At 43.7% G+C, this 13,585-nt stretch overlaps 1 protein-coding gene across 1 annotated transcript; it reads left to right on the top strand.

Annotated features, from left to right (window-relative positions):
* Positions 1-590: 590 nt before the first annotated feature.
* Positions 591-10,734, top strand: LOC124568125 (testis-specific gene A8 protein-like). Its single transcript, XM_047131049.1, has 2 exons — positions 591-641; positions 10,258-10,734. The coding sequence occupies exons 1-2, from the start codon at positions 591-593 to the stop codon at positions 10,732-10,734; spliced, it is 528 nt and encodes a 175-aa protein (XP_046987005.1).
* Positions 10,735-13,585: the final 2,851 nt, after the last annotated feature.

Below are 13,585 nucleotides of genomic sequence, written 5' to 3' on the forward strand. Positions count from 1 at the left end.
AAATTCCATTGTTCAAGAACGGTCGTTGAATAGGATTTCAAACATCACTTATACACAGAATTCGCAACACTTGAAAACCGAAATGACCTGTTAGAAGATCTGAAGAGAATTGGTATTTAGTGCTAAAATTGGCAGTAGGCCCTCAGCATAAAGAAACTGAATGTGTTTCTCATTAATGGACAGAATGGCACATACGCTTTGGCCATTTAAGAACAGTCAGAGGAAACAGCTACATCTATACATACCTGGAAATACGTATACGGTGCGATTTAAACTGGAACCAAAGAGACAGATTCCAATCCTCAGCAAGTGTAGTGGATCCGCAAAGGAGATAGCTTACAGAAATCTTGTCCGATCAGTACTTGAACATTCCTCCTTAGTTTTGGATCCATAGTAGACAGGACTGATGGAGGAAACGATATTCTAAGAAAAGCAACGAGTTACATTACAGGTTTATTTAGTAAGCGTGAAAATGTCACAGAAATGTTCAGTCAGTCCAATAGCTGGTACTGTCAGGATTCAGCTGTACTTTCGACATACCCCTGTGGATGTCAGAAAGACCCGCAACACTTGCAGTAACTGTTAGTCAGATGGCGAGCCGTGGGATCTTACAAATTTATCAAAAGGAGTGCCGCGCCGGGGTAAGTGATAGGACAGAGGTGGCCCCCAGTAAACATGAGATATGAGTGTATTCACTCACAAAAGATAACTACCACGATGATATCCTAATTATAAAATGCAACAGTGGTCCACATTGTGATTCTTCAATTTCTACAGCCGTATTTTATGACGAAATAAATGTCGGGTGAACAGCCTGGTATGAGTGTGCATAGGACACAGTATTTCGGCAATCGACCACGTTTCCATCATCAGGTACGCTGTGTCCTATGCACACTCATATCAGGCTGTTCACCCGAGATATATTTCGTCAGTGGTCAACATTAATCTCTGTTTATCAGAAAGTTCTCTGCTGTCGTATATGAATAACATATAATTACAGGAACTGTTCACCTACGAAAAGTGCAGAGAACAAAATAACTCTTTTTGACATAGGGTAGTACTAACCCAACACTTGACTGCCCCAGCAACAATTGGATGGTTTAGATTAAAGGAAGAAGTGGTAAACAGTACAGGAATTACATGGACTTAAATCGTGGTCAATAAGTGATTGTGGTAATTCACCAGAGGAATAAATCACAATACATGCAAACAACATCGCCACCGAGTCATGAATGAGCCTTCACTCACTACAGAAAAGTGCTAGAATCGCGGTATGTAGGAAATGCTAACAATCCACGTAATAATGCACGTAATTCTCACACCCTCTTCGACCAGGCTCCAGTTTCTCAGAATATTCAGCACTCAGTTGAGAGGACCGTAGCGAAAGCAGTTGTTGTTGTTGTGGTCTTCAGTTCTGAGACTGGTTTGATGCAGCTCTCCATGCTACTCTATCCTGTGCTAGCTGCTTCATCTCCAAGTATCTACTGAAACCTCCATTCCTCTTAACCTGCACAGTGTATTCATCTCTTGGTCTCCCTCTACAATTTTTACCCTCCACGCTGCCCTCCGATACTAAATTGGTGATCCCTTGATGTCTCAGAGCACGTCCTACCAAAAGAGTCCTTCGTCTAGTCAAGTTGTGCCACAAACTTCTCCTCACCCCAATCCTCTCCAATACCTCCTCGTTAGTTATGTGATATACCCATCTAACCTTAAGCATTCTTCTGTAGCACCACATTTCGAAAGCTTCTTTTCTATTTTTGTCTATTTATCATCCATGTTTCACTTCCATACATGGCTACACGCCACACAACTACTTTCAGAAACGACTTCCTCACACTTAAAGCTATATTCGATGTTAACAAATTTCTCTTCTTCAGAAACGCTTTCCTTGCCATTGCCAGTCTATATTTTATATCCTCTCTACTTCGACCATCATCAGTTATTTTTCTCGCCAAATACCAAAACTCCTTTACTACTTTAAGTATCTCATTTCCTACTTTAAAAATTGTACTCTAATTCCCTCAGCATCACCCGACTTAATTCGACTACATTCCATTATGCTCGTTTAGCTTTCGTTGATGTTCATCTCATATCCTCCTTTCAAGACACTATCCATGCCGTTCAACTGCTCTTCCAAGGCCTTTGCTGTCTCTGAGAGAATTACAATGTCATCGGCGAACCTCAAAGTTTTTATTTCTTCTCCATGGATTTTAATACCTACTCAGAATTTTTCTTATGTTTCCTTCACTTCTTGCTCAATATACAAATTGAATAACAGTAAGGAGAGACTACAACCCTGTCTCACTCCCTTCCCAACCACTGCTTCCCTTTCATGTCCCTCGACTCTTATAACTGCCATCTGGTTTCTGTACAAATTGTAAATAGCCTTTCGCTCCCTGTATTTTACCCCTGCCACCTCCAGAATTTGAATGAGAGTTTTCCAGTCAACATTGTCAAAAGCTTTCGCTAAGTCTTTCCTTAATCTATCTTCTAAGATAAGTCGTAGGGTCAGTATTGCCTCACGTGTTCCAATATTTCTACGAAATCCAAACTCATCTTCCCCGAGATCGGCTTCTACTAGTTTTTCCATTCGTAGCCTTGACTTATTAAACTGATAGTTCGGTAATTTTCACATTTGACAACACCTGCTTTCTTTGGGATTGGAATTATTATATTCTTCTTGAAGTCTGAGGGTATTTCGCCTGTCTTATACATTTTGCTCACCAGATGGTAGAGTTTTGTCAGGGCTGGCTCTCCCAAGGCTGTCAGTAGTTATAATATATCCCATTTCATCTTCATTTACATCCTCTTCCATTTCCACAATATTGTCCTCAAGTACATCGCCCTTGTATAGGCCCTCTATATACTCCTCCAACCTGTCTGCTTTGCCTTCTTTGTTTAGAACTATGTTTCCATCTGAGCTCTTGATTTTCATACAAGTGGTTCTCTTTTCTCCAAAGATCTCTTTAATTTTCCTGTAGGCGGTATCTATCTTACCCCTAGTCAGATAAGCCTCTACATCCTTAAGATTGTCCTCTAGCCATCCCTGCTTAGCCATTTTGCACTTCCTGTCGATCTCATTTTTGAGACGTTTGTAATCCTTTTTGCCTGCTTCATTTACTGCATTTTTACATTTTCTCCTTTCGTCAGTTAAATTCAATATTTCTTCTGTTACCCAAGGATTTCTACTAGCCATCGTCTTTTTACCTACTTGATCCCCTGCTGCCATCACTACTTCATCCCTCAAAGCTACCCATTCTTCTTCCACTTTATTTCTTTCCCCCATTCCTGTCAATTGTTCCCTAATGCTCACCCTCAAACTCTGTACAACCTCTGGTTTAGTCACTTTATCCAAGTCCCATCTCCTTAAATGCACACCTTTTTGCAGTTTCTTCAGTTTTAATCTACAGTTCATAACCAATAGATTGTGGTCAGGGTCCACATCTGCCCCTGGAATTGTCTTACAATTTAAAACCTGGTTCCTAAATCTCTGTCTTACCATTATATAATCTATCTGAAACCTGTCAGTATCTCCAGGCTTCTTCCATGTATATAATCTTCTTTTATGACTCTTGAACCAAGTGTTAGCTATGATTAAGTTGTGCAGAATTCTACCAGGCGGCTTCCTCTTTCATTTCTTACCCCCAATCCATATTCGCCTACTACGTTTCCTTCTCCCTTTTCCTACTGCCGGATTCCAGTCACTATTAAATTTTCGTCTCCCTTCACTATCTGAATAATTTCTTTTATCTCATCATAAATTTCTTCAATTTCTTCGTCATCTGCAGAGCTAGTTGGCATATAAACTTGTACTACTGTAGTAGGCGTGGGCTTCGTGTCTATCCTGGCCACAATAATGCGTTCACTATGCTGTTTGTAGTAGCTTACCCGTACTCCTATTTTTTATTCGTTATTAAACCTACTCCTACATTACCCCTATTTGATTTTGTGTTTATAACTCTGTATTCGCCTGACCAAAAGTCTTGTTCCTCCTGCCACCGATCTTCACTAATTCCCACTATATCTAACTTTAACCTATCCATTTCCCTTTTTAAATTTTCTAACCTACCTGCCCGATTAAGGGTTCTCTGACACTCCACGCTCCGATCCGTAGAACGCCAGTTTTCTTTCTCCTGATAACTGCATCCTGTTGAGTATTCCGAGCCCGGAGATCCCAATGGGGGACTATTTTACCTTCGGAATATTTTACCCAAGAGGACGCCATCGTCACTTAACCGTATAGTAAATCTGCATGCCCTCGGGAAAAATTACGGCTGTAGTTTCCCCTTGCTTTCAGCCGTTCGCAGTACCAGCACAGCAAGGCCGTTTTGATTAGTGTTACAAGGCCAGATCAGTCAATCATCCATACTGTTGCCCCTGCAACTACTGAAAAGGCTGCTGCCCCTCTTCAGGAACCACACGTTTGTCTGGCCTCTCAACAGATACCCCTCCGTTGTGGTTGCACCTAGGGTACGGCCATCTGTATCGCTGAGACCCGCAAGCCTCCCCACCAACGGCAAGGTCCATGGTTCATGGTTCATGTTTAAAAATAAACATCTAGAGCTCAAAGACGGCAATATACTGAATGATCAGTTGAACCTTGCCTGTAAACAATTTTTCGAAGGCTTTAAACCCGTACTGTTTAATATATAACATTAATGCTAGTAACCTCAGTAGTCTATTTCCTCAGGAAGCTATAATGCACTTTCAAATCTTTCAGTTTACTACCGTTTATATAATGTGTTCTTCTCACAATGTATGGCTGCCACTACAGCGGCCCTCATGTAATTTTCTCTTATTCTATATTACGTAGTAACTGGATTGTAGACCAGGTCTCGTAATTTTCTTAAAAGCCATTACTGATTGTTCATGATGTTTTGACTTATGTACGTTCTATGGGCTTCACTAATATGGTAATATAACTTTTATATTTTGGCTATATAGACCACTGCATGTAACTCACGGCGGAAGCGCCACCTGTCTTTTTGATGTATGTATCTACGTTATTGTTCCTATACCTCCCACAATGTCATAACCGGAGTGTTAAATGCTTGCCATTTTATTTATTATCACTCTATTTAAGAACGCATTTAATATTGATGTTTCAAATGTTACTTCAGTACGCCTATCGGCACATAGTTCGCGACATGAGCGCCACCTGCCCTGGCCGCTGTGCTACTACGCTGGCCGATTTTACTCAGTCGCTTAGGCGCTCTGCAACTTCTATGTACCTATTTTATTTGTCTGACAAAACCCTGTTTTCAGGGCTATATTTTATATGATTAATGTAACTATGCAGATGTTTGCCTAAACGATAAGGACATATCACTTCATGTTGTTATAATACTGTAAGTACCAAGAATATTTCTCACATCTTCTAATACAATATTTTCCTAATATATGTTAAACTTCATTCTTGACTCATGTTTCATACCTTAATATATATTACGATGTTCATTGTCCCCAGGCCGTCTTCTGAAGAAGATAGATTTATATCTATTGAAACCTAGGTAAAGATTACTTTATCCTTTGCAACTGGTCGGCTGCTCTTAGTCTGATTTACGTGGAACCGTTGCTGTAGCGCAGCTATGTTTAAAGTACTCATCTAAGTTTGTTACTTCAGCCTGTATGTTGAACTCCACATACGTCTACGGTCGCAGGTTCGAATCCTGCCTCGGGCGTGGATGAGTGTGATGTCCTTACTTCAGTTTGGTTTAAGTAGTTCTAAGTTCTAGGGAACTGATGACCTCAGATGTTAAGTCCCATAGTGCTCAGAGCCATTTGAATCCACGTACTTATTCCTCGGCAATTGGCGATCTGACTTTTCCTGCTCTGCCATTTTTCTTTCCTTTTTTTTGAAGTAGCCAATAAGGACCACACTTGTAACTTTTTCGACCGGAGGTAATTCACCCTGTGGATGTCAGCTCACTGCATTACATAGAGGAAAGAATCCTCATCCACAATGCAAGTCTGGCGCTTCTCATGGAACGCCGATATCAATCTGTCACTGACTACCCCTGCCAAGCGTTCTGGAAAGGTAACTCTTCGTTGCAAAACAAGGTTCGTTTGAGGTTTGATTTGAATGAACGAACCTGCTAGCAAAAACTGAAACTTTCCATGAGTGCAGGTCTGTGTCACAGCATGCTGTACGGGTTCTGTGAATGCAGGCCTGGACCCCATGTCACGGAGAGCTAATAATGCGAAAAATTGCAGGAACGCGACTCCTGGACGCCAGCACTGACAGTAACTGTCTCGCTGGCCGCTACCTTCTCTGAGCGGTCAACACTTCTCATCCCCTCGCACTTATCTCTGAAAGGTGGGCATCAACTTTCAGGTGGTTTGTTCCTCACAAGTCACAGGCCCGAGGCACACTGACACAGCCTATCTCAACGTGTATCAAACTAAGGATAATTACATGAAAAACAACCACCACGATATAGAAGGAATTAATAAATATATAGAGGGCTAAATCCTATTATTATTGATGTTATTAATTACAGGCGTTAATTCTTTTATTAGATATCAGAATGGACCTCCCCCATGAACCACGGACCTTACTGTTGCAGATCAGTCAATCATCAAGACTGTTGCCCCTGCAACTATTGAAGAGGCTGCTGCCCCTCTTCAGGAATCACATGTTTGTCTTGCCTCCGTTGTGGTTGCACCTATGGTACGGCTATCCTTATTGCTGAGGCACAAAAGCCTCCCCGCCAAGTAAATGAAGCAGGCAAAAAGGAATACAAACGTCTCAAAAATGTGATCGACAGGAAGCAGGGCTGGCTAGAAGACAGGTTTAAGGGTGTAGAAGCATATATCACTAAATGTGAGATAGATCCTACCTACAGGAAAATTAATGAGACTTTTGGAAAAAAGAGGCGGAAAATTTTTATAGAGGGTGCATACAAGGGTAATATTATGGAAATGGAAGAGAACATAGATAAAGATAAGAAGAGAGATAGGATACCACGTGAAGAATTTCAGAAAGCACTGAAGCCCAGAGTCGAAACAAGGCCCTGGGAGTAGACAACATTCCATTAGAGCTACTGACGGCCTTGGGAGAGCCAGTCCTGACAAAACTCTACCATCTGGTGAGCAAGATGTATGAGACAGGCGGAATACATTCAGACTTCAAGAAGAACATAATAATTCCAGTGCCAAAGAATGCAGGTGTTGCCAGCTGTGAATCTTACCGGACTATCAGCATAATAAGTCACTACTGCAAAACACTAACACGATTTCTTTACAGATGAAGGGAATAACTAGTAGAAGCCGACCTTCGGGAAGAACAGTTTGGATTCCGTAGAAATGGTGGAACACGTGAGGCAATACTGACCCTAAAAACATCTTAGAAATTAGATTAAGAAAAGGCAAACCTACGTTTCTAGCATTTGTAGAAATAGAGAAAGCTTTTGACAATGTTGACTAGAATATTCTGTTTCAAATTCTGAAGATGGCAGTAGTCAAATACAGAGGACGAAAGGCTATTAACAATTTGTACAGAAACAAGATGGCAGTCATAAGAGTCGAGGGGCGTGAAAGGGAAGCAGTGGTTGGGAAGGGAGTGAGACAGGGTTGTAGCCTCTCCCCGATGTTATTCAATCTGTATATTGAGCAAGCAGTAAAGGAAACAAAAGAAAAATTCGGAGTGGGTATTAAAATCCAGGGAGAAGAAATATAAACTTTGAGGTTCGCCGATGACATTGTAATTCTATCGGAGACAGCAAAGGACTTGGAAGAGCAGTTGAACGGAATGGACAGTGTCTTGAAAGGAGGATATAAGATGAACATCAACAAAAGCAAAACTAGGATAATGGAATGTAGTCGAATTAAATCAGGTGATGCTGAAGGAATTACATAAGGGAATGACACACTTAAAGTAGCAGACGAGTTTTGCTGTTTGTGGAGCAAAATAACTGATGATGGTCGAAGTAGAGACGATATAAAATGTAGACTGGCAACGGCAAGGAAAGCGTTTCTGAAGAAGAGGAATTTGTTAACATCGAGTATAGATTTAAGTGTCAGGAAGTCGTTTCTGAAAGTATTTGTATGGAGTGTAGCCATGTATGGAAGCGAGACATCCTTCACAAAAATGGAGAGTACTATTATTAAGCATAAGTCTTCGTCTGAGGAGCAAATTTCTGAGAATATTCGTCCTCTACACCGCACTGTACAGAACTGAAACAAAGTTCCTGAGAAAATTTGAAAACAAGAGTGGCAGCGCCTGTGATGTAGTGTTACGTAATGATGCTTTAAATGATGGGAACTGATAAAAATGCAGGTTCTCTAGAGAAAAGGAATATGTGAATAATAAGTAGAAGATAGGACAGGTCGATGGTACACCTGTACTGATACCATGTAATAACTTCCATGGTATTAGAAGGAGTAGTAAAAAGCAGAAACTATAGAAGGAAACAGATTAGATTTTATTCCGTAAGTAATTAAGACCTTTGGTGTAAATGCAACGCTGGTGGGAAGAAACCCAAAAAAACTGCTATCCGTATTTCTACTTTAGTGGTACTCAAAGGCATATATCCGGGTAAATTAATTCAAGCTCTGTAAGAAAATATTATACTGAACGAGAGATGGTCAAATGCAGTATCTATTGTGTAGTGGCGTCGCTTCTCCACAGAGATCGCTGATTCAAGGTGTTATGGGTAATGGATTACAGTGATTTTATAACGGGTGATGTATGGAGGACTCTCAAGTGTAAAAACGTGTTGTATCTGTTGAGTGCTGGATATATACTTACTCGCTGCGGGGAGTAACGATTATTTTTATTTGCAAGATACTGTGATGTTTGCTAACTGTAAAAGGAATCTCAACAGAAGTTCGAAGTAATTAAGGTAAGGAAATCTGTTTTGTTACTAATTCAATACGCGTATTCATAAGTGATGATTGAGTGGATGTATAGCAATCACATCCAGTTATTTTGTAAAGCTAATTGTCAATTTATAATCAGCATATTGAATATGTTGGCTGAGCATTATTAATTTTCAAAGAGTCTAAATACAAGTTTTAAAGTTAGTGTCATACTGTTTCTTGCCCCAAGTCGACACCAGTTCTCAGATCAATGTCGGTTTTGATTAACTATTTTTCTCGAGAAAGATAGAATTTAAAATACTAACAGAGAACAGTGTGAAGAGCGTTACCATCGCTCTGATTTATTGCTTCAGGGATAGCATTCATTAGACACAGGGTGCATTAATTTCGAATTGATAAAATTTTGTTTTATTATCCGAGCCAATTTCAAATCAACAATGTTGCATCAGATTCAGTTTTATTGTTACGAAAATTCATGCAGTTGTGGTTTGCTTTTAAGTTATTGACAGTTTATATTCTCGGAGCTAAATTTAATTAACATTCTCGCACTCAGAAAACGTTAGTACAGGACGAAGCGCAGAAGCGGCGAGATAAAATACACGATCACATGTCATTGCCATTCTAACGGTTGTGTTTCAGACCTCTGTCAGTTATGTGATCTCGGTCATATTTCAAAAGTAAATGTTTCAGTATATATTACTTAAGAAGGTCTATATTTTATTTTGTGGCGGCGTTCGTAGCGACAAGCAATTCGCTGTAGAAACGGCTTACGAAGTCACCGCCACACTTTTAACAGCGGGCCGACCGGTCCGCTGGAACAGTGAACAGAAAGATGAAAACCCAAACACTCTGATTAAATAAAAGTCGGTACTTATCTTTATTAACGAAGATACAGAGACACAGTAGTGAACTCTGTGTCTACAGAAATCTGGCTAGTTCGAGTCGGAGCGGCTAGGTCAGCGTCGGCTGACGACAAACAACAACTCACTAGCAAGTACACAATTCGGTGGCGAGTATACAACTGAGCGGCGAATACAGAACTGTCCTAGCGCTCGCGACTCCAGCGCTTAAGAACCCAGAAGCCAGCGGTGGCGCGCGCAGACTTGCGGCGATTTCCTGTCTCGCTGGCGCTGCTTATGCGGACGGCGTCCGGACTTTGATGCTGCCAACCTTTTGGCAGCGGGCTCGGGTGGCATTACTGGCTAGGACATAACACTCCTCCCCCCCCAAATCGCCGCACCGTCGTTGAATAATGACGTGGCGAGCGTCGACGGCGGGGGAGGGGTCTGGCCGCAGGCGTAGCAGAAGAGACCGGGGCGGAGACTGTTGTCGGCGGCAGTCCCCGGTCCGCACCCCAGCATTGGCTGCGCGGGGCCTCGGGAAACACCGACTGAAGACCGAGGTCAGGGTGCATGCCTGTGACCACGGGCGCAGCTTCTGGTACTGGACGCGACGGGGCATCGGGACCCACGAAGAGAGGCAGCGTCTCCTGACGCTGCGTCGACGGCTGCTGAGTGGGCGCCGGACAAGGCGCTGCGGGGTCAGACTCCTTGGGGGTGCCTAAGGAAAGCGGCTGCAGGACAGGCTGCACAGCCACCGCTTGGGAAGGCGGCCCGGCTGAGGGGTCGACGTCCATCAGCTCCGAAGGCGGTGGCGACTGAAGAGGGACCGCAGGCGCCGGAGCGATCACCTGGGGCGCTCCCGGATGAAGCTGCGCGGGAGGCATCAACGGGACGGGCTGTCGGCGTGGTAGCGGCGACGGCTGCTGCTGCTGCCCTGGGGGCGGCAGCGAAGTCGGAAGACGCGGCTGGAACCCGCCGCGGACCAAATCTGTGGACAAAGAACGAGCGGCAGAATCCGGGCGGCCAGCGCGGCGCAACTGGTTCTGATGCCTCCTGTGCACCCCAGTAGCACCTTGAACAGTATAAAAACCGCGACCCTGGACACTTATCACGGTACCACGTTCCGAACGACGGCGACCGTGATAAACTCTGAAAAAAACGGCGTCGTTGTGCTGAAAACGCGTGCGATGCTCAGAAGCGGCGGGTCGATGCGGGGGGTGCAACAACCGTAGTAGGGTGCGATGACGACGGCCGTGGAGAAGCTCCGCAGGCGAAGGGCCGTCGCGTGGCGTGGTCCGGTACGACGACAGGAACGTGATGAGGGCCTGCTGACGAGAGTGCGTAGCACGAAGGCGGTGGAACGGCGGAGTATGAACATGGCGAATGCCATTGGCAGAACAAAAACTTTCAAATTCAGCAGAGGTAAATTGTGGACCATTGTCAGACACTAAAACTTCTGGAGACCCTCAATACAAAAAATTGAAGTCAACGCCTGTATAGTTTGTGCAGACGTTGTAGACTGCTTGGGCACAACAAACGGAAAATTACTAAATGCATCTATCACGATGAGCCAACGAGAATGCCAATATGGACCAGCGAAATCAATACGTACTCGCTGCCAGGGCAGGGCGTGCCCACTCAAAATAGCGTTGAGGCGGAGCAGCTTGGTATTCGGCACACGTCGAACAATCTGTAGACATCTGCGTAATCTGCTTATCAATGCCGATCCATGTACAATGACGGCGGGCAAGCTGCTTGGTGCGGACCACTCTCCAATGACCTTGATGCAACAAGTCGAGGACCTTGGATTGGAGCACTTGGGAAACCACTACACGAAGCTGGTCATTCTCGGTGCGTAACAGCAAAACTCCGTGCGAAACAGACAACAGATGACGTTGCGGATAATAGCGACGAACCACAGGATCCGATATGTCCTTTGCCTTGGACGGGCAACCACGTTGAACAAAACGTAATAGTAAACTCAGATGAGGATCCGTAGCTGTCTGACGTGCCACCTGACGATAATCAATCGGAAAATCCCGGAGGGATTGATGCTCATCGGCGTCAATCTGATGGCAAGAGTCTTCAGAGGAATCGAAGACATCATCCGCAGCAATCGGCAATCTAGAAAGCGCGTCAGCGTTTGCATGCTGAGCTGTAGGGCGATACAGTATCTCATACTGGTATTGTGATAACAAAAGAGCCCAACGTTGTAGTCTCTGAGCTGTCCGCTGAGGAACTGGTTTAGATGGATGAAACAGTGACGTCAGGGGCTTGTGATCTGTTACTAAATAGAATGGTCTACCATAGAGGTAGTGATGGAATTTTGTGACACCGAACACAATAGCCAACGCTTCCTTGTCCAATTGGCTATAATTACACTGAGCTTTGTTTAGCAATGTAGATGCAAACGCAATAGGACGTTCGGTGTTACCGACTCGGTGATACAACACAGCACCGAGGCCGAAAGAAGAGGCATCACAAGCTAACACCAGAGGCTTGTTAGGGTCGTAATGGACCAGACAACGATCATTCAATAAAGCCTCTTTAAGCCGCTGAAAGGCTGATTGGCAATCAGCTGACCACACAAACGGAACATTCTTACGGCGGAGACGATGCAACGGTGCAGCAATCTGTGATGCATTAGGTATAAACCTAATATAATACGTCAATTTGTCAAGAACTGGCTGCAATTCATTCAGATTGCGAGGGGCGGGCAAATCACAAATAGCTGCTAAATGTGACTGGGAGGGATGAATGCCTTGAGCATTAATAACATGTCCCAGATACTCCATCTCCGTAAGGAAAAATGAACATTTATCGATGTTGCAACGTAGGCCTGCCTGAGACAACACTTTAAACAAACACTCCAAATTGCGGAAATGTTCAGCAGGCGTCCGACCGGACACAACAATATCGTCTAAATAGTTGCAACACGATGGCACATTAGCCAGAAGTTGTGACAAAAAACGCTGAAAAACAGCTGGAGCTGACGCACAACCAAAAGGCAAACGCAGAAAACGGAACAACCCCAACGACGTGTTTATGACAAAATACTGTTGTGATTGCTCGTCGAGGGGCAATTGCAAATATGCTTCACGGAGGTCAATTTTGGAAAAGAAACGAGCTTCCCCTAACTTATCCATCAGCTCGTCCGGTCTAGGCAAAGGAAAAGAATCAATGACAGTCTGAGGATTAACTGTCGACTTAAAATCAGCACACAAACGTAACTTGCCAGACGGTTTCTTTATAATAACTAAGGGAGAAGCCCACTGGATCGCTGAAACGGGTTGAATAACACCTTTGTTTTGCCAACGACGAAGTTCATCTTCTACAGGTGCCCGGAGGGCGTGAGGCACCGGACGAGCACGACAAAATCGAGGCTGAGCATTATCTTTTAACGTAATATGAGCGGCAAAGTTCGCAGCACAACCTAGTTCGTCTTGAAATATGTCACTGTATCGTTTACACAAATCGGTTATGCTGTCTTGAGGAACAACAACAGAATTAATTTGCAATACATTGTCTTGGATAGACAGGCCAAACAAGTCAAAACAGTCCAATCCGAAAATGTTTACACTGTCTGTAGCGCGGAGCACTGTGAATGAAACTGTTTTTGTAGTGCCACGGAATGTGGCTGGCACGCTACATACACCTAACACAGGAAGTTGTTCTCCACTATAAGTAGCCAAAGAATGTTTTGCCGCTGAAAGTTTAGGGCGGCCGATAGCCGCATGCGTAGCACTATTTATGAGAGTCACAGACGCACCAGTGTCTAATTGAAAATTGAAGGTCTTATCCTGGATGCGTAGCTTCACAAATAGTTTATTACACTGTCTCTGGATCGGTGCAGTGGAGGCGGAAGACACAAAATCAGCGCGTTTAGCGCGTGTTCGCTGCTTACGACAACTCGTGGGTTG

Source organism: Schistocerca americana, chromosome 1 (assembly GCF_021461395.2).
Source record: "Schistocerca americana isolate TAMUIC-IGC-003095 chromosome 1, iqSchAmer2.1, whole genome shotgun sequence".
NCBI classification, from domain to species: Eukaryota; Metazoa; Arthropoda; class Insecta; order Orthoptera; family Acrididae; genus Schistocerca; species Schistocerca americana.